Source organism: Melospiza georgiana, chromosome 7 (genome assembly GCF_028018845.1).
Source record: "Melospiza georgiana isolate bMelGeo1 chromosome 7, bMelGeo1.pri, whole genome shotgun sequence".
Lineage (NCBI taxonomy): Eukaryota > Metazoa > Chordata > Aves > Passeriformes > Passerellidae > Melospiza > Melospiza georgiana.
Genome location: NC_080436.1, coordinates 40,270,864 through 40,295,513, shown reverse-complemented (window position 1 = coordinate 40,295,513; position 24,650 = coordinate 40,270,864). Strand labels below are relative to the sequence as shown.

At 51.6% G+C, this 24,650-nt stretch overlaps 1 protein-coding gene across 2 annotated transcripts in view; it reads right to left on the bottom strand.

Moving 5' to 3' along the window:
- GPD2 (glycerol-3-phosphate dehydrogenase 2) overlaps positions 1–20,471 on the bottom strand; it is a 48,114-nt gene extending 27,643 nt beyond the window's left edge. The window contains exons 1-6 of one of the 2 annotated variants that reach the window (XM_058027933.1): positions 20,324–20,471; positions 9,061–9,168; positions 4,346–4,514; positions 2,411–2,535; positions 1,257–1,354; positions 106–269 (exon numbers count right to left, since the gene is read on the bottom strand). In XM_058027933.1, the coding sequence (XP_057883916.1) occupies positions 106–269; positions 1,257–1,354; positions 2,411–2,535; positions 4,346–4,514; positions 9,061–9,162 (658 nt within the window). In that variant the 5' untranslated portion in view covers positions 9,163–9,168; positions 20,324–20,471. Of the gene's footprint in view, positions 1–105; positions 270–1,256; positions 1,355–2,410; positions 2,536–4,345; positions 4,515–9,060; positions 9,169–9,748; positions 9,800–20,323 lie in introns of those variants that run through there. The other variant, XM_058027934.1, reaches the window with a different exon arrangement.
- Positions 20,472–24,650: the final 4,179 nt, after the last annotated feature.

The window sequence follows — 24,650 nt, the reverse complement described above, 5'->3', positions numbered from 1 at the left end:
AGAGGCAAGCTGCAGAGAGCCAGGGCTCAACCTCCAGCCCCCCACTGGTGTTTGAAGCCCAAAGGCAGAGCCCAGGAGCCCAGAGCAGGCAGACAGGCCACGCACCATCGTAGTAGACAATGGCTCCCACCAGCTTGTCCCGGCGCAGCATGGGGAACAGCTCCAGGGCCCGGCTCTTGGTCAGGACGTAGCTGCTCTTCAGGCACTGCCTGCCTGCCACCAGGTCATACAGCTTGATCCCAATCCAGTAGTAGGGCAGCTGCCACCACCTGGGGGGAAACAGCGCCGGCAGGTGAGACAAGGCACGAATGCAGCATTTACAGGTGCGTGCACACTCTGTTACTGCAACACAGCGAGTAACACACAATGTTCTTACAGCAGTTCCACCTCGTGCAGCATTACAAGGCACGAATGCAGCATTTACAGGTGTGTGCACACTCTGTTACTGCAACACGGCGAGTAACACACAATGTTCTTACAGCACTTCCACCTTGTGCAGCATTACAAGCTCGTGGTAACAAGACAACGTAAATACTGCAGGCTTAGGTGTTGTTTGCCACTGTTTTCAACTGAGCTACTCTCTGCAGTGAGTCAAGCACATTCAAGGATTTGTTTGCTCTAAAATCAGGATCTAAACGGGGCTGTTGTGCCTCTGGGTGAGATACTGGAGCTGTGTGTGCAAGCTGAGAGGATTTCCCCAAGGCAGGGTGTAAGGCCTCCTGCACAAACAGGACCACAATAAATGCAGGCAGCCACTGACCTACTCAAGCTCCAGCTCTTACAAGCCCCTCACACTAAGACAGGAATAATGAAAACAGCAATGATCTTAATAAAATTGGGTTCCTTCAGCAAAACCTCCCTGGTCTGAGTAGCCTGTTCCAGTGAGTAACTGCTCTTGCAGGCTGAAAACCTAACCCAAAGCACTGAGTGCCTTCCTCAGAGGAGGAGGAATCTGTTCTGTGCCCACAGGGACTGAACAGCACCGTGCTGGGAACACTGGGGGGACAAGGGTGCACTGCAAGAATAGCAAATACATCCTGGCAATGAGAGGTCTTTGCAGCTGTCCCTGCTGGGGTGCTGGAAGGGCTGCACCCCAGGATGTGCCCCCCAAAGCAGCGACTGCTGGCTGTCCACAAGTGAGCTTTGTGCTTCTGTAGCCCAATAACTTCCCCCAGGACAGCTTTAAGAAACCCTCCCAGGCCAGGGTTTGCTTGTGAGAAGCCAAGGTAAAGGAGAGAAGGCACAGCAGAGCTTACTTGTAGATGGGCAGCATGATGGGCAGTGCACCTGAGAGGTGGGGCGCGCTCTGCAGCAGGTGTGCACGCTCCTCCAGGGCCTCCTTCACCATCCTGTACTGCAAAACAGCAGCCAGGGTCAGTGCCACAGCACCCACCATGGTCAGTGCCACCCTCCTCCAGCCCTCCCTCACCATCCTGTACTGCAAAACAGCAGCCAGGGTCAGTGCCACAGCACCCACCATGGTCAGTGCCACCCTCCTCCAGCCCTCCCTCACCACCCTGTACTGCAAAACCCAGCCATGATCAGTGCCACCCTCCTCCAGCCCTCCTTCATCACCCTGTACTGCAAAACCCAGCCATGATCAGTGCCACCCTCCTCCAGCCCTCCTTCACCATCCTGTACTGCAAAACAGCAGCCAGGGTCAGTGCCACCCTCCTCCAGCCCTCCCTCACCATCCTGCACTGCCAAACACCAGCCATGGTCAGTGCCACAGCACCCACCCTCCTCCAGCCCTCCCTCACCATCCTGTACTGCCAAACACCAGCCAGGTGTTTCCCCTGAAAAGTCACCACTCTGGCAGCAGCATTTCAACCACTAAAACATACTTTGAGAGGCTCCAATGGAAAGACAAAGTGAGTCCTCAAAACAGGAATATCAGGCTTCCACCCACACAAGAATGCACAAAAGCATCTACAAACTCTCACTCATTTACCATATTTTCTTTCCCCATGCCAAAATAAATCACTCATTTACCATCTTTTATTCCCTTATTCCAAAATAAGTTGCTCATTTACAATATCCTTCCCCCATTCCAAATTAAATCACTCATTTACCATCTTTTCTCTCCCCATTCCAGAACAGGACAGCCACTCACTCACCCCAGTTCATGACATTGCCCGTCTCTTTTAATTTTATTTTATTTCATTTCAAGCTGTTTTGGTTCTGAGATCAGCCCTGTCTCTGCCTGCCCTTCCCAAAACCCACAGCCTGCAGGGCCTGGCAGTGACACTGCCCAGCAAAGCTCCCCAGAGCAGACACTTCCCATGCACAGTGGCTGTGGAACACAATGCTGGAACCCAGCACTGGAAAGCTCCAAAGGAGACTCAGCTCTAACTGGGACAGTGAAGTGTCTCCCAGCAATTCTTGCTGAACAACCAGCACAAAAAATTACCTGCTCGAAATCCAACCTCATGATGGCCTTCTGGAGGTACCTCACCCCACCATGGATCAATTTAGTGCTCCTGCTGCTGGTCCCCGATGAGAAATCATCTCTTTCTAGAAGGGCTGTTTTCAGTCCTGTGTTACCAGAAAACCAAATTAACTTCTTAAATTACACAATTTGTATGTAATTCATTAAAGACACTTCTCTAGGGTAGAGACAATCACAAGAAAAATTACTCTGTACATGGATAAATTTGTATTCAAAGTGTAGTGCACTGTCTATATTGTAATGAAAAATTTTCGCCTTCTTCCTGAGGGAAAAGTCAAAGCAGAACTTAAACAGCAGCACATTAAAAGCTGGGTATTTCACAATGGAAAGGCATTACTGCACATTACGGGGGCACGCTCCCCAGGGAAATGACAGCTTGGATGCATGGCAGGAACAGAGGGGCTCCGTGGACACTTTTAACCCTTTGCAGCAGGGAGCTCCACACCTCTTCAGCAACCATTTAAGTGGCATTCCAGAGAGGGAGACAACTGGCAGCTCTGCTTACTTGGAGCTTGCCTCAGAGGTGCCCAAACCCGTGGGGCACGCTTGGAATTCTGATATCCACAGGAAACAGTCCAATCAGCCTTAACCACTGAAGCCCCGGGGCTGGAAAAGACTCCAGCACCACTGGGTCCAACCATGCTCCAGCCCCTCAATGTCTTTTTGCCATGAGGGACCCAGAACTGGACACAGCACTTGAGGGCCCTCAGCAGTGCCAACACTGAGATTTTTACATCTGCTGGTCTCCCAAAACTTTTATGTGCTTAAAAAAATCTAATTATTACTGGTAACTTAGAAAGATCAGAGCAATTTATTTTTGTCGAATGTGACTGAAGATTAATGGACACAATCAGAAATAATTTGGTGAAGATTTATCAAACACACGAAAAGCAAAATTTGTTGTTAAGCGAAGCAAACACGATAAAAGAGCAAGTTCCATGAATGAACAGCAACGAGACACAACTCATTAACCAAATGCCCGTGAATATTTCACACCTCAGAGACCTACTGATATAACCAGTACACCCAAGAAAAGGATAAACAGAGATTAACTGTAATAATTTCTGTCTGCTTTACAACTGCATTTTCTGCCAAAGCACAGCAGAGGCAGAAGGGAGAAGATCTTTGTCCTGTGTTATTAAATATAACAACCAGGCTGGAGTTTGGACTTATCTCCCTGTGCTCAGGCCCTACTGCTTTATCCATTCATATTACCACACCTGCTGGATGAGTGTTTCCCAGCTCAAACTGAAAGGTTCTCCTGGGGTTTTGTCTCTGTTTCTGAGGTGCATGTCAGGTTAAAGAGCCTGAGAGCTTCAGGGCTCTGTGCTCTGGCCAGTTCCCCAAAGTGGGGAGACTGTGCTGTATGACCTTGTGATGGTGTTCACAGGGGTCTGAGCATGAGGGGAGAGATGAGGATCTGACTCCATGCTTCAGAAGGCTGATTGATTATTTTATGATATATATTATATTAAAACTATACTAAAAGAATAGAAGAAAGGATTTCATCAGAAGGCTGGCTAAGAATAGAAAGGAATGAATAACAAAGGTTTGTGTCTCGGCTCTCTGTCTGAGCCAGCTGACTGTGATTGGCCATTAATTAGAAACAACCACATGAGGCCAATCACAGATGCACCTGTTGCATTCCACGGATAATCATTGTATACATTTTGTTCCTGAGGCCTCCCAGCTTCTCAGGAGCAAAAACCCTAAAGAAAGGATTTTTCAGAAATTACCATGGCCACATGACCTTCCTCAGGGTCCTTCTGGGAGCAGAGGTTTCCCAGCCAGGACAGCCAACCTCTGCCTGCGGGCACTTGAGGAAAGCCCCCCAGAGCAGTGTGCCATCGCAGGTAACCCACGGGTAACAGCCCGCAGGTAACAGCCCGCCCTCACCTCTGGTGGCTGCGTCCAGGGCGCAGCCGCAGCCCGTGGCTCCCCCGCCGATGACCAGCACGTCGAACTCTGCGCCGCTCTGCAGGGCCGCCAGCTGCTGCTCCCGCGTGGGGAGATGCTCCTTCCTGCCCGGGACGGCCTCCGCAGCCTGCACCTGCACCAGGGCGCCCTGCAGAGGGGGAGCACGGCCGTGAGCCCCGGCTGGCTCTGCACACACACACACACACACACGTGGGGGCAGACACCCCCAAACGCAGCCTTCTCCACAGCCACAGAGGTAAACTCACTTATTGCAGCCACTGCCCCCACCTTTCACAATCACAGCGTATTAAACACTGAGGAGCAAACGGTACTAAACCCATGGAGGGCTACCACACCTCTACTTCACCTTGCCCACATCAATGTAACACTGCACTCAAGTGTTACTACCTGTAATTATTATTTCTAGGAACTCTCAAAAGTTACAGGATGCTGTTATTATTTTAATAAGCACTACAAAGAAAGCATTTTAATAAACAGACACATGGCTGGGCTCTGGACTCTCAAAAAAAATTCACCAGAGCTGAGTGTACATTTCCCATCTCATGCAGTGGCGTTAATCCAAGCTAAGTTTAATGAGGTTCAGGAGTGATGTGATTGTCAAACATAGTGCCCTGAAACACCAAGAAACTCTAATTTCACCTCCTTTTTGAGAAACTTCTAAGCAATGCAGTTTATGTCCTAGAGCACGTTAAAATACAAGTTTAAAGTGACAAAGCTTAACAACGTGGCAGTTTGCAGACAAGTTCCCATTTCCCTGGAATGGCCCTGGGGATCTCTTTGGGCTGATATTCCCAGAGCCAATGCTGCTGTGTGCAGTGACTGTGGAGAGAAGGGCTGATGCTCAGCCACCTACCACGGACCACGGCTCAAGCAGGAAGGGTCTGAGCAGTCTCTGAAGGCTCTCTGCTGTTAACGTCAACTTAAACTGAATTCTGAACGTTTCCAGACTTTCTTGAAAATTATAAACACTTTGAACACCAGAAAAACCTGTTTAACCCTAATTTAAGACCTAATTTAGGCACAGTCTCCAGGCCAAATGGCAGACTTAACTATGCAGAATAGCTTCTGCCCAGATCTCCCAGACAGGAAAGAGCAGACTCATAAAAATTCAAGTGACAAACCACAGAAACTCCTTTCCAGCCAAGCACAAAAAGCCTCAGTTCAGATTATATGGTGCATGCAGCCTAAATATTTTTGTTCAGAATTATTTGCTCATTCCTCAGCAGTATCATGATTTAAATGCATTCGTTCTGTGCCCCTATGTCTGCCATAGAGCTGAAAATAAAATCTAAAAACTAGTAGCCATGACTCAAGGAAGTGCATATTGCAAAGATAATTAATGGGCAGGTTCATCCTGCAATCAGGGATGATATTGACTGTAATGCTGACTAAAGCAGCTGATGAAAATCCCTCAGGACAGCAGCAGCCACTGCCACTGCCCCTGTGGTACAGCGCAATCCCTGGGGAAAGTGGGGCTGGAGACAGAGTCCTCCACTTCATACTGAGGATCCAATGGGTCCTGGAGCTGCTCCAGGGCTGCAGCCCCTCTGCTCTGGGGCCAGGCTGGGAGAGCTGGGGTGCTCCCCTGGAGAAGGGAAGGCTCCAGGCAGAGCTCAGAGCCCCCTCCAGGGCCCAAAGGGCCTCAGGAGAGCTGGAGAGGACTGGGGACAAGACAGAAAAAATAAGAGTTTATAAGAAATCCTGCTTTTTCCCAAGCGTGGTGATCCCTGTGGGATCAGCTCTGTCCTCCAGCCCAGGCAGGGCACTCAGGAGCTGCAGTGCCCAGCTGTGCCCAGCTGCACAGACAGCAAACTCTGCTCACAGGCACAGCAGCCCTCAGACACAGCCTGCAGCTCGCGAGGCACTCTGGGGCTGGGAGGAGACAGGCGAGAAGTTGAGGAATTTCAGAGAAACTCAGGTGCCTGGTTATTCTCCTGGCCACGGAATTGTGCCCATCCCCACCTCCTCCTGCCTCTTGCCCTGCTCTCTGACCGGCCCTGCCGGCTCCAGCACTGCCACAAACCTTTCATATCCCCAAAGTACAGGAAGAGCATATAGCAGAATCCCAGAAGGGCTTGGGTTGGAAGGGACCTTAAAGGCCACCCTGGCACTGCCAGACAGCAGTGACAAGCAGGAAATTGGGGACACTAAAACACCCTGTCTTGCACGTGTTTTGGCTGATCAAGCTCAGCGACATGTGATCAACTTCCACGAGCTCTGGAGAAGGAAACTCCCCTCCAAATTTACTGTGCACTACATTTCCTGGGAAATTTCCAAGCGTGCTACTTCAGGAAAATAACAGAACACCACAAAAGAGAGATTTGGAGTTCAAGAAACACTGGCATCAGGTGGGTTTGACTCCATGTCTAGGTTTGCTTTTAAACCCATTATTTACAACAAATGGCTCCTAGCAGAGCCCAGAGCAGAGTCCCAGCATCCAGCCCCTGGTATAGCCAGAGTGTGGAGATTAGCCCTGGAATATAAGCAGAGTGATTAGTACCAGGAATTGATATAGATATGATGCATCTTGCTGTCAATTAAATGGGGGAGTGAAGAAAAGCTGCACAGAGGGATTCCATCTGCAGTAACGTGATTAGTTTGGCAGTGAACAAGTGTGTTTACTGAAATAAGCAATTGCTGTTTATATCTACAATTTCTCAGGCAAGAGTTCCCTGAATGGTTTTGATTACGCTCTTAGTGAGAGGAATTTAGTTTGGCAGTTTGAATTTAATCATCAAGTTATAAAGTGATCTAGTAATCCATAATCCAGTGCTCTCGTTAATTTGCTACTGTAAATCTCCAGGTAGGTTTGCAGAGTCAAATTCATCATCCTTATTCATTTAAACCAAAAAATACAGTAATTAGAACTCCCCAGAGCAGGCCCTGATGCATTATCATATTATCACACATTGGATTCACCTTGCTGAGCAATTCCTACTGACCAACCACACACTCACACACCAGGAAGAGCAGGGCTGGGAAAGGGCAGCAGAATCCTGCAATTCCAAACCAAAGCACTGCCTTTTCCTCAGTGACCATGAGGGGAGAGTGGAAGGAAAAGCCAGCAGCGGTCTCCAGTTGAACCTGGCATGTCCAGAACACCCCATCTCACACCTGGCACCAGCCTGCTGAGGCTGATGCATTCAATAAAGGCCCAAAACCAGAACGCAGCACTGCAGTCAGGAAGCAGGAGGATCTGTGTCCAACTCTGCGTCCCCATCAGTGCTGGAAGTGCTGGTGAAACAGCCAGCAAAGGCTCAGTGTGCCACCTGGGCCATGCAGGTGCCTGAGTGTTTGAGGGCAAATCACAGAATTCCACAATGATTTGGGCTGGAAGGGACCTAAAGCTCATCCAGTGCCATGGCAGGGACACTTTCCACTGTCCAGGGGGCTCCAAGCCCTACCCAGCCTGGCCTGGGACACCTCCAGGGATGGGGCAGGGCTGCAATGACATGAGCTTTAAGGCTCCTTCCAATCCACACTATTCTGGGATTCAGTGACTCAGTTCCAGTTGCATAAATGTGACCCAAAATGCCAGTAGATGTGTGTGTACAGAAAAATTAGTTGGGATAAAAGCACAGGTGGTTCTGTGATTTTGACTCCACGATCACACTCTGTAAAACCCGGGGGTTTAACCTGTCTCTGGAAGCTCATAGTGGCCATCCATCCCCAGAAAAAGAGGAATTCCCTGAATTCTGGGGTGCTGCAGGCAATATGGAACAAGTGACCTCTCCCGGTGACTTTTCCCTTCCAGCTCTCCTATTTAGCAGTCCTCAAAGCTGCAGCTGCCATTTCTGCCAGTACTGAAGGCAGGCTGTAAAACCCTGGGACAGAGACTCTGGAGAGAACATTACCAGCTTGGAGCAAGGCAGGCAGCACGATGGGGAGCTCACTTGAAATGCTGGGGTTTATTTTCTGCAACAGCATCTGAAGCCATAAGAATCCTGCCTTATCCACTTGCAGCTTGGCTCCCCAGACATGACTCATCTCATTCCCAGCTGCTCCTCCTCCTCCCCACAGAAACAGCCAGAAAAGGGACTTAAAGACCACTGTGGACGTGGGGACATGGTGGCCTTGGCAGTGCTGGGGGAATGGCTGGACTAGGGGTCTCAGAGGAATGTGCCAGCCCTGCAAGTCCATGGTGCAATGGTGCAGAAAGGAGCCCAAGAGCACAGCCACTGCAGCCCTGCTGGGAGGAGCAGACACCCAGGCAATCTGTTTTCTGCAGCAGCAAGATGCAGTGCACAGACTGACGTGGGATGTGCCGCTTTGGCTTTGGCTGGTGGCTGCAGCAGCAGCCTGCCCTGCTGGGGGAGCTGCCCCTGCCCACGGCACCTCAGCTGGGACCCCAGCCCACCAGAGCCTGCCCTAGCCCTGCCTTGGCACACACCCTGTCCCCAGCCCCAGGAACCCAGCAGCAGCTGGCACCAGCTCTGTGCTGAGCCTGGGATATTCACAGGTAGTGCTGCTGGTTTCAATTCCAGCCTCTCAGCTTGAAAACACTGTGCAGACAGCACTATTACTTCAGTCAGGTCTTTCCACTCCTCCTGCAACTAAGTAAAGCCCCCAGTGGCAGCCAAAGGTCATTCTTTAAAACTATTTGTACAAGTCTGACATATGCTGTGACAGATTTTAAGTTTCCTATTTTATCAAAAATCATAATTAATACTTACGTGTTTGTTTCTATGCTGAGAAAATTGAGAGAGGCCAAAAACTGTTGCTATGGCACCTCCTCCAATGAGAGCAGTTCCTTTCACTGCCTTCTGAAATGCCATTTTTTACTGGAAGAAAAGAAGATAAAAATTAATTGGCAGTTTTACCATGTCAGGATCTGGTACACGCAGAATAAACCATTTGAAGAAACTAATAACAATGTTGTGACAAGTTGAAATTTAGGGTAGCAATATCTTAATTAGAGATTTTCACTGCAATATTAGTAACTTCTAAACAAAGTCTAGACAGAGGCAAGCCAGAGTGCTCTGGTGTCTGCTGAGAAAGCTGAAGGATGAAAGAGTATTGAGATCAGAGTAGATATCCACAGCCCACAGTGACCCTGAGTGTGACAGGCACTGCCAATCCCACAGAAAGGCAGACCAGGGACAGCCTGTCTGCAGTGACAGTGCCACCAACCCTGATCCCAGCACCACAGGAGGTGTGACCAGCCCCCCCTCAGCACCTCCTGCACTGCCTGCCCATCCCATCCCATCCCATCCCATCCCATCCCAGCCCATCCCAGCCCATCCCATCCCATCCCATCCCATCCCATCCCAGCCCATCCCAGCCCATCCCATCCCATCCCATCCCATCCCATCCCATCCCATCCCATCCCAGCCCTGCTGCCCAGAGCCCAGCCTGTCCTACCCGGGTGCAGCAGGAGCAGGGCCCTCAGCAGCAGCAGCAGCACACACACAGGGACAGAGCTGCATTCCCATCCCATCCCATCCCATCCCATCCCATCCCATCCCATCCCATCCCATCCCATCCCAAGCCATCCCATCCCATCCCATCCCATCCCATCCCATCCCATCCCATCCCATCCCATCCCATCCCATCCCATCCCATCCCATCCCATCCCATCCCAGCCCTGCTGCCCAGAGCCCAGCCTGTCCTACCCGGGTGCAGCAGGAGCAGGGCCCACAGCAGCAGCAGCAGCAGCACACACACAGGGACAGAGATGCTTTCCCATCCCATCCCATGCCATCCCATCCCATCCCAGCCCTGCTGCCCAGAGCCCAGCCTGTCCTACCCGGGTGCAGCAGGAGCAGGGCCCTCAGCAGCAGCAGCAGCACACACACAGGGACAGAGCTGAGTGGCACTTTGCACCCAGCTCAGAGGGTGTGAAACCAGCCCTATGTGGGTCAGGCAAACCCTTAATAGGCCCAGTGTTCGGGTGCTGAATGACAATCGTGCTCGGGGCTGACCGGAATGTTAAACAGGCCCAGTCTGCTCGGTGCTCCCTGGTGCTGGGGCTGCAGCACGTCAGGGACAGCGTCCCTCCCACCTGGGGATCCCATCAGCACCCACGGACAGCCCGGCCTGGCCACACTCCCCAGCAGTCCCCAGACAGCGGCTCAGCACCTACAGGGCTCAAAGCAGGGGCCGACTGTGCGTGCAGCCCTGTGCCAGCACCGCAGCACCAGTGCTGGGGATCAGCCCCAGGCCAGCAGCAGGGAGCCAGCTCCCCATGCCAGGCTGGGCATGGAAACATGTTCCCAGGCCGGAATGCCTCAAAGGAAGGAATTCCTGGTTAGGAGGGTGGGCAGCCCTGGCACAGGTGCCCAGAGCAACTGGGGCTGCCCCTGGATCCCTGGCAGTGCCCAGGCCAGGCTGGACAGGGCTGGGAGCACCTGGGACAGGGGAAGGTGTCCCTGCCCACGGAACGAGAGGAGCTCTGAAGTCCCTCCCAAGCCAAAGCCTGACCTCATTCCCGGAGCACTTTGCCTGCAGCACCCTGAGCATGGGGGAAATCCCCCACACAATTTCTGGGGCAGGCATTCAATGCACAGCTGCAGCGTGTACAAACTGAGTAAGTAATCATATACAGAAGGCCAAGACTTGCAGCTTCCCACAAGTTTTTCCAAAGAGGGCCACTTATGCTCTTGGAGACTCCCACCGTGACTGCCTTTCCTGTATCACATTTTCCATTTGCTTCTTACTATGGCTGCAAAAAAAAATCAGCTTCAGCTTTCCCTTGTGGCATGACAGGGAGTGAAAGGGAGAACTGACAGACAAACCCCAGCAAAGAAAGCTGGGAGGGAATTTACTGTGGAGGCATGGCCTCAAACACTACAGCACCTCCGTGAAAACAGAGAGGAACACTATGGACAGTCAAAGTTGGATCACAAGGTGGAACCCAGGAGAGCACAGGAACTGGAAGAGCAATGGGAACATCCAGGAGAGCACAGGAGGACAGCACAGGAGCTGAAGGGCAGCGGGAACATCCAGGAGAGCACAGGGAGCTGAAGGACAGCTGGAACATCCAGGAGAGCACAGGAATTGGAAGAGCAGTGTGAACATCCAGGAGAGCACAGGACGAGAGCACAGGAGTCGAGGAGCAGCGGGAACATCCAGGAGAGCACAGGAGCTGAAGGACAGCAGGAACAGTCCCGTGGCCATCCCCACACTGAGGAGCTCGGGCCACCATCACTGCCACCACCTGCAGCCACAGCACACAGATGGTGACAGGAGCACTGCACACCCCAGCCAGCACTGTGGGACACACACCTGTGCCCGAGGCTGCCAGGGGGCAGCAGTGACAGCTCTGCTGCCCACGGAAGGCTGGTGGCAGTACTGGAGCGGCTCCACACCCCTCACACAGCAGCACAGGCATCTCTCTGAGAGCCTGGAGCCCTCCAAGTGCCTGTGCCGGAACACAACAACCCAGGGAGCTGAAAAGGAACAAATCAGCATCTTCCAAGGAGTGTGTCACACGTCTGCAGAGATGCTGGCCTGCAGGAAGACAAAGGGAAGCGTGCCCTTTCCATGCTGTGTGAGCTCAGGAGGAAGGGTGATGGCTGGAGCACAATCCCTGCTCAGAACCAGGGTTCCTGCAAGCGCAGACACCACTCAGCCCTGCTCCTCATCCCCTGGCTTGGACCTCTCCTGGGACTTCCTTTGGGACACCAGGGACACACCTGTGAGTTCCAGCATTCCCTTCCATGGAATTTACACACGGTACACTAACCACTGACTAAGGAGCTCAGTGATTGTCACCTGAGCCCAGCCGGGTACAGCTGTTCAGCTGAAGTGACATCAGATGTGCCACAGGGCGTTCCCACTCTCATCCTGCAGGTAACACCTCTAACACCCAGAAAGGGACTTGATGGCCCTGTGCAGGAGGATTTCTGGCCTCAGGGCCCCGGGGCATGCTGCATTAGCTCTCCTCAGAGCTGGGAGCCGATTACAGGCAATTCTCCCGAGAGAGGAACTCTCCCAGCAGACCGGCTGCTCAAATTGCCACATCAATCTTGCTCTCCATCCCTAACAGGAGCTTATTCTGGAGAGAAAGGAAAACAGGGTTTAGCATAAGCCACTCTAGCACAAAGCCAGACAGGCATTCCAGCCAGACGGTGCTTTTACACCTGGAACAGCTCAATTGCATCCCGGGAAACGCGAGCCTGCATTGCTGAGGATGTGTTTGGATGAGGCACTGCAGGCGGGCAGGGCCGGGCACCGCTGGCACCAGGCTGCCCCAGGCTCTGGTTCTTCCCAAAGGAGCGGCTCTGCAGGCAGCAAGCGGCTCACACGGCCTCCTCTGCAAAGGACTGGACACTGCCTGGGGGCCACAAGGCACAGGGAAAGGAGAGACCCTGGTCAGACACTGGGCTTTTCCCCAGCTCTGTCCCAGGTGGCTGAGGAAGGCTGCTGCCCGTTCTGAGCAGGATCCACCCCAGGGCAGATGGAAGGGGAAGGAATGCAGCCCATGTGGTTCCACGGAGGCTGTACCAGGGAACTGCCCACGCTCACAAACCCCTCCTCTTCTGGGAGCAGCTACTGAAACCTGCCTCTCTTCAAGCTGAGATCAATAGCTTGTGACAGAAATGGGATTTTACTTTAATGAAAATTATAATAGCAACCAGCATGAGAAGCACTACAGTCAGAAATGTCATCTTTCCATCACGCAAATATTCTGAATCACCTTTAAAAGAGGCTCAGAGTGTTTCAGTGCTGTCAGTGCCATCTGACACACTAAATCTGCATGTTAAGCCTTACCCTTGATTTCAGTGGAAGCCGTAAATGGCACCTTTGGACCCATGGCCTCACCTGGAGGGTGAGCTGAGGTCCCTGACAGGCTCTAGAACAAGCTGTGGCAGGAGCAGGAGCCCCTGGCTGGCGTGGGAAGAGCCAGGAGCACGTCACAAGGAGCAGCTACTGCAGAGAGTGATCTGTCCAAGGAGTTCAATGTCCCCGGGGAACAGTTCCCAGGAACAGCTGAGCACTGGGGAAGATTCAGAGGGACGTGAGCTCAAACTGCTATTAAAGGATTCATGATAAGAAGAAATAGACTTTAAACTTGAAAGGACACAAAGGGGCGGGGAGAGCAGTCTACAGAAAATGGAAACTACACAAAAGATTTATCAGCACAAGTTCCTGCTTTCAATTTCCAAAAGTTAATACAAACCCTAGTCACAGTAGGAAGTCCTTGGTGCATTCCTTAACCATCAGTCACAGTCACTTGGACTACAGCAGCAAGGAACAGCCACTTGCAGAGGAGTGTCCCACTCCAGAGCCAGGCTGGTGACCAGCTCCCTGCGTGGTGAGGTGCCCAGGGGACCCTCCCAGGTATCAGAGCCTGGACCTGCTGTGCCAAAGGCAAGGGCTCCACTTCAGCAGGTAATGCACTCCTGACACTGCTTCAACCCCAGAACCCTACAAGGCACCACTTACAGCCTGGGTTTCAAAGAAGGGATTTCAACAGCCATCCTCATGACTCTGCACAGCGTGTCCCACATGACAAACCTCTGCCACCCGCAGCCCTCACCAGGCTGGCACAGCTCCTGGGAGTGACTTTGCCTTCCTTACTTCCCGTAATGCCCGGCCCAGCCAGCTGCCAGATATTGTCTGGACATTCTTGGGACTTGTGCAACCCACTCCCACCCCAGGCAGCCAGTGGCTGAAAGGGAAACACCACAACCAGCAGCGCTTCTCTGCTCGGGTACAGGCTGGATGTGAAACACCACAACCACCAGTGCTTCTCTGCTCAGGCACAGGCTGGATGTGAAACACCACAACCAGCAGTGCGTCTCTGCTCGGGTACAGATGGATGTGAAACACCACAACCACCAGTGCTTCTCTGCTCAGGCACAGGTGAATGTGAAACACCACAACCACCAGTGCTTCTCTGCTCGGGCACAGGTGGATGTGAAACACCACAACCACCAGTGCTTCTCTGCTCGGGTACAGGCTGGATGTGAAACACCACAACCACCAGCACTTCTCTGCTCGGGTACAGGCTGGATGTGAAACACCACAACCACCAGCACTTCTCTGCTCGGGCACAGGTGGATGTGAAACACCACAACCACCAGTGCTTCTCTGCTCAGGCACAGGTGGATGTGAAACACCACAACCACCAGTGCTTCTCTGCTCGGGCACAGGTGGATGTGAAACACCACAACCACCAGTGCTTCTCTGCTCGGGCACAGGCTGGATGTGAAACACCACAACCACCAGCGCTTCTCTGCTCGGGCACAGGTGGATGTGAAACACCACAACCGCCAGTGCTTCTCTGCTCGGGCACAGGTGGATGTGAAACACCACAAGCACCAGTGCTTCTCTGCTCGGGCACAGGTGGATGTGAAACACCACAAGCACCAGTGCTTCTCTGCTCGGGTACAGGCTGGATGTGAAACACCACAACCACCAGCACTTCTCTGCTCGGGCACAGGTGGATGTGAAACACCACAACCGCCAGTGCTTCTCTGCTCGGGCACAGGTGGATGTGAAACACCACAAGCACCAGTGCTTCTCTGCTCGGGCACAGGTGGATGTGAGCACCCAAGGCCAGAGTGAAAGGAGCGAGGGGATGGCGGGAGCTCAGCCCCGGGGCCAGGAGGATGAAGCAGGATGGGCGCCGCAGCAGAAGCAGGGGCACAGATGGATGGAGGCTGCGGAGCTGTGCTGCAGCAGCGTGAGCCGCCCCGCGCTGCCATCACACAGGCTCTGAGACACACAGCCCTGGAAACTGGGAGGAGAAACCCAATCTGTTGTGTTGGATACCCGTGTGCCTTGCGAGGCCATTACCATGGAATCCGGGCGCTTCGCATTCCAGTGCAAACGAACACGTCTAATAAAGTGAGTCACTCCGTGCAAGCATTAAAAATAGAAAACTTATAATCATCTACACTACGGTTTGCGTAACCTGCCATGGGCGCACTGTCTAAATCCTTCCTTCCCAACGCTCCTCAGGTGAGTTTGGGACGATGAGAGGTGCAGACTGACGTCCCTCTGGGCTGAGCTGAGTCCTGCCTCTCCAAAGAGCTGCAGTCCTACCCTCACTGCCTCCAACCCAGCTCCCATCCCTCTCACAGGACTACTCAAGGTGCCCGCGGTGGCCTAGCAGCAAGGCCAGAAAGTTAAGTTCTGACAGGGCACTTCCAGCCTTCAGTGCTGTACTGGTCTGTTACCCTCAGTTCCAGGGTGTGTAATGCAGGAAGCGGCCAACTAACCAGAAAAGGGGATGTAACCTGAAAAGAGCCCAGTTAGCACCCTCTTCAGCAGGTCATCTAGCAAGCTGTCTCTCGCGTGCCTTTGAGAAGCCGGGAGTGGTTTATGTTACACGGGATGTCAGGCCAGAGCAGCTGAAGCAGCTGGAAAGGAACTGATTAAAGCTTAACCCAACCCAAGCAAGGCAGACGTCTGGTGAGGCACAACCCAACACAGCCCAAGGAAGGGCTGCAGAGGGTCCCACCAGGGCTGACACAGCACGGCCACAGCCACCCTCCAGAGCCTGCCCTGGAGCCTCCCCGTCACTCCGGGCTCTCACACACAAGGCAGGCATTGCAATTTAAGTCATGATCCGAGATCACCTCCCCAGCCAAGCACAGGAGCACAGCCTGCGATATCCATCCAGTTCACAGGGTCACCCCGCAGCCATGGAACATCCTGCATGCAGGATTTAAACCCCAATCCCCCGGTCGCTCTGTGCCCTAGGTGGAAGCCAAGCAGCACTTCACCATATGGGGAAAGTCCTTCCCACGCTCCAGCACAGGCAACCAGCTCGGCTCCCATGCCCAAAAGTGGCTGCAGCACTTGTCAGGCACAAAAATAAAGGAGAAACAAAGCAGAAAATAGGTATCCTATCCTCATTCCTCCTCTTGGTCCTACTGCTTCCAACTGCTTCATCTGCCTTCTGTACCCAGACACCAAGATATTCCCACCCTGCTTTAGATGACGCAAGCACTGCTGTGAACTCTGTCCCACAAGGAACAAACTGTTTTAGCTCCTCTTTCCAATGTCAGTGTTTCGATTTTAGCCTAACCTTCTTTTTCTGCTGCTTCATTACCCTCCCACTTACAGATGATGAGTGGAAAAGTCCTCTGTGTAAATCCCTCTCGGAATTTCAATAGCAATAGCCTTGCCACAGACAGTAGCAGTCCCTGGGAATGAGGCAACACTGCACACAGGGATGGCTGTAATCCCAAGAACTGTATCTAAGGACGAACAGGAATACAAAGAAACTCCAATGTCAACAGGTATTTTGAGCTTTCCCAGCATACACACATCACAATATATTTATCAAGTTCTAGATGAAAGTATTTCAGTTCCCTCCTGTCCCATGGGAAGCCTGGTCTCCAGCCTGATCACTGGCTAATGTGTGCAGGATGATTTCCATACTTTTGTGTTCTTGTGCCAATGTTGTTTTAACTTAAACTTCTCAGATAGTCACTCTTGCTTTCACTGTTGGTGGGGATTAGTATCAGCCATCAACCATGCACGCAGTACAATGACTGTGAGCCAATAACTGCCACTGGAAAGAAATGCATTTGTCAGATACAGTTAATTTATAGCTGTTCCCCTTTTTTATATATATTCTTCATTCCCCCCGTTTTTAATGCGGATATTGGAATAGACAGTCTGCCAGTTCAACTGGATCCCAATGCTGGCACTTTATCCGTGCTCTTCCTTCTGCTCCCTAGCCAAAGACCCAAGGAGCAGGGGTTAGAAAACAAGGGGTTTTGCTTTTTACAAGACTGGACATATACCTGCACACACAATCAGGAACCTGCTCAAAAAATAGCTACTAACTAGGTGAATACCTAGGTGTGGCAAGGAAGTAGCCTAGTTTTATATCCTGGGATACAGATTGAGACCTGATAGCACATGCAAATCTAATCCTGGAGGAGGGGCCTGCGTTCAGAATCACTCTGAAATCAGAACCAACGCTTCGTATGAGAAGCTTTGCAAAGCAAATAAATCAAGCCAGTCCAAGACTTTGGATGCCATCCACAGGATCTGGCTGTGATTGGGGGTGAGTTCACCTGGAAACCCCTGGAGACAGAGCTACACGCTGGCTCGGGAACCCGGCCCAGAGAGAGCCTTTTAGGGATATGGAATGTTTCCAAAATCAATACTGTGATGTTGTGGAAGAGCTCTGATTACAAACTGTCTGTTCCTTACGTAACAAAAGCTATTTCCTAAAGTGAAGCTTTTTGGAAGAAATGGGCTGCATCTACATTAGAGCTAATTAGTGGAGTCCTAGAGCCCAACAGCTGCTGCTGCAAACAGCTCTGTGGTCTCTGTGCTCTGCAGTATTTACCCCAAGTGGCTCCAGTGATCCACAAGCACCCATGGAGCAGTAAAGTGCAGGAATCCTTCCTTCCTTAAAGGATGATCTACTTCTGTCCCACTTACTTCAGCTTTCTTTTTCCACCCTTTAATTTTTATTGCACAGAATCCCCAGAAATACTGAGGTTGTAAAAGCCCTCCCAGCCCATGCAGTCCCAGCTGTGCCCATGCCCACCCTGTCCCCAGCCCAGAGCCCTGAGTGCCACCTCCAGAATTGCTGGGACACCTCCAGGGATGGGCACTGCAAACCTCCCTGGGCAGCCCCAATCCCTGAGCCCCCTTTCCATGGGGAAATTCCTGCTGTGCCCCCCTGAGCTGCCCTGGGCCAGCCTGAGGCCGTTCCCTCTGCTCCTGTCCCTGTTCCCTGCGAGCAGAGCCCAGCCTGTTCCCATTTCCCACCTTGGCCCTGGTGTCCCTTGCCCAGAAGGTCCCAGAAGGGGGACAGGACAGGGATCAGCACCCTGGTGCTCACATCTGTGCTCCCAGGAGCACACCCACCATGGCACAGCTAATCCCTGCAAAAACCCAGCTGCCAACCACAGCCACAAGGCCAAGAACAGACAGTGGCTTGGTTAATCTGCACAGCCAGGCTGGCAGAGCTCTGGCTGAGACTGAGGGTACCCAGCCCATAAAAAGCCAAAGCAACTCCCTATGTCCCATTTGCCAGCACACAAACAAGCACCAGCACAAGGAAGATGTTGCCTAACTGAGCTACTTGCAAATGCCAAGCCCTGTTTTGAAACCATCAGCTACGAGTGGAAGATGAAAGTCACAACTACAGCAGAAAACCCACATTTCTTTCAAATGTTTGCTAAAGCTTGCAGAGACTTGTGTGGAGACAAAGCAGGCAGCAGCAAGGAACCTGCAGGAGCTGTCCTTTGGAAAACTGCTCTGCATGAGTGGCCACTGCACTGACCACATCCTGCCAGCTTCCTAAACTCCTGTCAGGGACAGCCAGCAGGCAGAGATGGATCTCCAGAGAAAATACCACATTATGCAGCAAGGTCTAGCTCACAACGTTGTTATTATTACTGTGCTCCTGTGCACACACATAATCAAGCACAACAAAGTGTAAATCCATATATACACAACCAAAGTAAGGCTACCAATTAGACACAAGGGGTGTGAATAATTTTGTATGCACACTTGTGCCTACTCAAAACTTCCATCCAACTTCAGACTAAGTAAACTGCTAATGTCTAATGTTAAAATGAATAATATTCTGTTATTGCTATTGAAGGGGCAATACTGGCCTTTGCTTTACATATTAACACAGAAAGATCCTGAACTATCAGACCAAGTCTTTACTGGCTAATCAGTCACTGCTCCTCACTGAAAATTCCTGAAGAACTGTAACCAAGAATAAGAGAGGAAAAAAAAAAAAAGGATGGAAAGGAGCAGGGAAGAGAAGAAAATGCAAATCCTTTGGAGAGGAGAGCCCCTGCTTCCCAGCAGGTGAAAGGAGCTGCTCTCAGCACACCTGCACTACCTGTTCACCAGAGGAAGTCAAGGAGGGAGTAAACCTGGCTGCTTTGGAGCCCAAGCTCTCCACACACACATTTACATCTTTTCCTGTAGAATCAGGCTTACAAACATTCACTGACTGCTTAACAGAGGTAAGAACTCAGAGAAGTTTAGGACACCAAGCAATGGTCCCACGAGTACTTTCAGCGGAAGTAATAACTTACTTTCATTTTACAAAGTTCAGTGTAATTACAGCTGTGCTATTTCTTACCAAGAATTTGGGGCCTTTTTTATAATGGGAGATATTATTTCTACCAGCTCCATCCAAGAAAAAAAAAAAACATAGTTAATCAGCTCTGCAACCTCCTTATTTATTATATATAGACACCTACAGGCACACAGCAGCTGTCCTGACAGGGAGACACGGAGGCTGGACCTCTTGTTGTGGGACATTCTTAGGGATGACCCACACACAGGACAGCTGCCAGGGGCTCTGCACCACCTCTGTAAAACTGCCACACTGTCCTTTTTTTATTATTTTTTTCCCCCATCCAAAAGCTTAAATAAAACAGGGGGAGGAGGCTGAGAACACTTGGCATTTAAAGCTGCTGTGTAAGATCATAGAGTCATTGAATGGTTTAGGTTGGAAGGGACCTTAAATCCCATTCCATCCCACCCTTGCCATGGCAGGGACACCCTCCACTGTCCCAGGCTGCTCCACCCTGTCCAGCCTGGCCTTGGGCACTGCCAGGGATCCAGGGCAGCCCCAGCTGCTTGGGCACCCTGTGCCAGGGCCTGCCCACCCTCACAGGAAGGATTTCTTCCCAATATCCCACCCACCCGTGCTGTTCCTGAGCCTCCCACAGGGAATGATAAAATCCCAGAATGGTTCGTTAAAGATGCTCCGGTCCCACCCTGCCGTGGCAGGGACACCTTCCCCTGTCCCGGGCGCTCGCAGCCCCCGTGTCCAGCCTGGCCCTGGGCACTGCCAGGGACCCAGGGCAGCAGCTCTGGGCAGCAGGGCGGCATGTGCAGGGGAGGCAGGCAGGATGCGTTCCATACGCGTTTCTAATGAAAGCACTGCGGTGTTCAGGGCGCTCCACCCGCGCGTCCGGGCCGGCCCCGCTTCCCCATCCCGCCCGCCGCGGCTCGGAGCCCGGTGAGCCGGACCCGAGAGGCACTTACTGCGGAGCGCCGGGAGCCCGCGTCCCTCTGCGGGCTGCTCGCCGGCCGCGGGAGGAGATCAGGAGGGCGGCTCTCTCCCTGCCCGCCCTCCGCCTGCAGCAGCCAGCCGGGCTCCCCCGAGCTCCGCCTCGCACACCGCCGGCGCCTCCCCGCCCTGCTCCCCGCCCGGGGCCGCGGCTGCCCCGCCAAGGCCGCGGGAGCGCCGCCGCTGCGGCCTGGGCCCGTGGGGAGGGGCCCGCCGCGGCCTCCTCATCCCCGGCCTTGCGTGATGGGGGTCGCCGCCCATGGCGGCCCCTCCCCGGGGCCGCGCCCGTGGCGGTACCGGAGGCCTGCGGCCCACGCGTGGGGCCCGGCTCCGCCGCCCGCGCAGCTGATCGGGGTCTTCAGCTGTCTGGGTGTCATTTCCAGTCAGTAAACAACTGCAAGGATTGGATTTCGTGAGTTCTGCAAAGTCAGTGATATTTAGTCACTGGTGATGGGAGCCGTGTTTATCCCAGGAACATTAGTGCTCTTAAAAGGAGCTAAGATCTCGAGTGGCAGCCGGAATTAGAAGATACTCTGGCTTAGAAACTGTCAACTGAAGAGAAGGAATTGAAAAGAAAAGGGAAAAGACCAGACGATGATTCATTTTTTTCTAAGGGTATGGTTTTAGGGTGTGTGGTGTTTGGAGCACAAAGGAAGAATAATTGGGATACAAATAAAATTTTTTTTTTTTTTAAAAAAGGATTACAATGCTTTTTCTGGCAAATAATTTCATCGTGACCCAACACACAAGTTCTGGATGTGGCTGCCTACCCCATGTATGTGTTCCAACATGGCACTAGATGTTGTTTCATCCATCTCTTAACAAATGTTTGTTAGAGCTAGGAGAATCCCCTTTCCTCCCGCCTCTCAAAGGGGTTGTCTACCCACATGCTGGACTATTAGTGTTCATGTATGACAAATTTTGATTGATAGAGGGCAGTTTATGAGTGCAAAATGTATCTATGGCTGGTTTCCAAGTGAGCATTTTCTGCACTCCAGTGCTGTGTCTCATCAACTTTTTCCAACCTGCAAAATCTTGAAGGGGGTAAAAAATGAGAGTGTTGTACTACTCTCCTCATAAAGGAAAGTGAAAACTTCATAAGGATCACATTTCCCAAGCAATCTCACTTTCTAGGGGAGGTTCTCCCCGCCTTCACAGGGCAGCTACCAATAAACAGGACTGGGCTGCTCTCTCCCCTACTTCAGGCTTCTGTTCAACTACTACCGTCTTTTTATCTTAGTTACTGATTGTTTAACATTGGGCTGCATAAGTTTGAAGAGTGAAAGAGTTTTACAAGGTTAAGTAAAAAAATGAGATGCCTGAAAGTATTGCAAAATTCATCCCTCTCAAGTCTGTTTTTTATTTAATGCCTGGATGAAAATATTACCTCCAGAGCAAGTCTCCGTGCGTGTGGCTTGGTCCCCGGGACACCTGCCAAGACAGGAATTTCAGATGCCCGAAATCATGTGCTCAGCAGGTGTAAATTGTGTGCAGGGAGAGTTCACCTTTTGTCCTCAGCCCCAGAGGCACTTTCTCTTCATTAGCAAGGGAAGATGGGGAAAAAGATCATCACCATTTCCTGACTGCATGCCAAAGTTATGTATCATAAGAAGAAAATCTGTTCATACGTTCACAAATATGTTTTCTGCTAATCTGTCTTGAGGAAAACGTCTTTGTGAGGAGCAAGGGTGGTGGCAGTGGCAGGAGAGCTGAGACAAAGGGACAGAAACAGATGCAGAATGTCACTGCTGGGATTTTCCCAGCAGGATCCAGGGCAGGTCCTGCCGGTGGGAAATGCAGGTGGCTGGCGGTGTCTGTGGTTAGGTGTGAGATCATTCCCATCTCGGGCCGGGGTGTCGGGTGTCGCTGCAGGTACAGCCCGAGGCTTTCTCAGTTTAGTGCCCAGCAGCATGTGCTGCTGCTGCTGCTGCTCTGCTGCTGCTCTGCTGCTGCTGCTGCTCAGGTGCTCCCCTGCCCTGCAGGGGATAAATCCAGCGCTCTGAGGGGAGAAAGGGGCTGGTTTTCCTGTTCTGGTGTGTTGTCACTGTAATCATGTCTGATTGTTGGCTGTCCCACCGAGATCCCGCACGAGGGCTGAGCTGCAGGAACAGATGCAGAAATTGCAGATTTAAAAGAATAAGGTCACGGGTCACGTTATTGGTGGCAGAACAAACACTGTAATTAATTGGCCTCTCCCTGCAATGGCAGCACAGGAGGGAATGGAAGGAAGGGATGTGGAGCATCCGTGTTTTTCTGGGGCAAATGGCCCAGCTAGGTCTGATGGACAGCACAAATTCGTTGGTAAAGAAAAGAAGAACAGTATCTTTTAAAAAGCAAGACTGCTTGCACTAGTCAAGAGTAGTTATTTTCTCTTTAAACGTTTAAGGAGCTTTGTTGTGGCAGGAAATATAAGAAAAAGCCTATTAAATTTATTTTCTGTACATGTGCTGGAGTGAGAAACTGTATTCAGCAAAAGCATGGCAAAAGGCTCTTCAGAATTTGTGCTGTATTATTTTTTTCCCTCAGACAATGACCGATGAAAACCAGCCCTGGTAACTGTACATGTCTGCTTTTTATCCAGGTATTTTCTCCATTGAATTGGTTAGGAAAAGCTTAGAAAACCTGCTCAAAGACACATACAGTGACTATTAAAAATTCCCAGCCTGGTATCCCGTAATGAATAAATCCAGGATTTGAGTCTCCTGTTTGCTTCCAATGCCCATTTCCCTGGCATTGCCTGCCTGATGGCTTTCCTTTGGGACACTCTAGGCAGGATCTGGGATGAACAGTTTCAGGGTGTCCATGCATTTATAAGGAACTTGCAGATTGCCAGCAACATCATCAATAATTGTGCCGGGAAGAGTTATTTTAAATAACCACATGTATCATTGTCAATTTGGTTTCAGTGACCTTTTGTGATCCAGAACGATTCCATTGAAAAAGAAAGGATATTGGAAAATCCCTGAGAGGCTGGTATCTGGAGCAATCAGCCTTCCTGGGTGGGAGTGGCAGGGATATCTCACCCCATTTTCCCTCAGCACCATTTTGACCACGCCAGCCATCCTGTACCTTGCCCGGAATTTCAGATTATGCTTTTTCATCTACTGAAATATTTCTCCCTGCAGATTTAAATAATTAATTGGGACGTGCCTGGTGGGTCTTGAGCTAAACTTCAGAGAGGCAGCAGATATGTGTGACCAAGTGACCTTTTGCTGTCCTGCTCGTCCCCGCGCGCTCGCTGTGCTCAAAGGGACGCTGTCAAAATTGCTAGGCCTTAAAACTTTAACCCGCACTGACAAGTTGTTCTACATTATAAGTCTCCCCTAAAAGATTACCAGGATTGTTTTGTTTGTTTTGTTCCAACCATCTTTGCTGAGGGCTCCACAGTACGGATTCATTTGTCCTTTTGGGTAGGTGGATATTTTTAAATGCCCGGCTCATTCCGTGACCTGTTAAAATCGAGTTGATGTGCGTGTGCCCCACTCAGCGGGGATGGAGCAGTTTCTCTGCACTGTGCAAGAGGAGGCAGGAGCACGCCTGGGAGAGGCTTTGAGAAGCCATTTTGCAAGGCCTCTGGTTATCTTCAGTGCCTTGGAAGTCTTGACTGGGCTTGCCTGGTGTGTGAGTGAGTGAAACACCAGCTGGTTCCTACACAGAGGTTTGCTGTCTTTCATGGTGCTCTGATTTACTCATTGGGCTTTATTTCTAAGATCTCCATTTACAGAATCACAGAATCCCTGAGGTTGGAAAAAGCCTCCAAGACCATGGAGTCCCCGCTGTGCCCAATCCCACCTTGTTCCCAGCCCAGAGCTCTGAGTGCCACCTCCAGGAATTCCTTGGAGACCTCCAGGGATGGGCACTGCAAACCTCCCTGGGCAGCCCCTGCCAAGGCCTCACCACACTTTTGTGAAGAAAATCTTCCTGAATTTCTAAAAATTTTCAACCTGCTGCCCACCCTGAGCTGCCCTGGGCCAGCCTGAGGCCGTTCCCTCTGCTCCTGTCCCTGTTCCCTGGCACGATCCCAAATCCCCCCGGCTGTGCCCTCCTGGCAGGAGCTGTGCAGAGCCACAAAATCCCCCCTGATCCCCCTTTTCTCCACGCTGAGCCCCTGCCCAGCTCCCTCAGCTGCTCCTTCAGGATGTCCATGGTTTAATAGAGCTCCACGTGAGGAGGTGGAGCAGAGCCAGCGGTACAGGTACAGCTGTGCTGTCACACTTGCCCATTTTCCTGTGCCAGGACAAAGATCAGCGCACACCCATTTTATATGGACTGGCTGCACAGTCCCTCCACGAGACAGGGGAG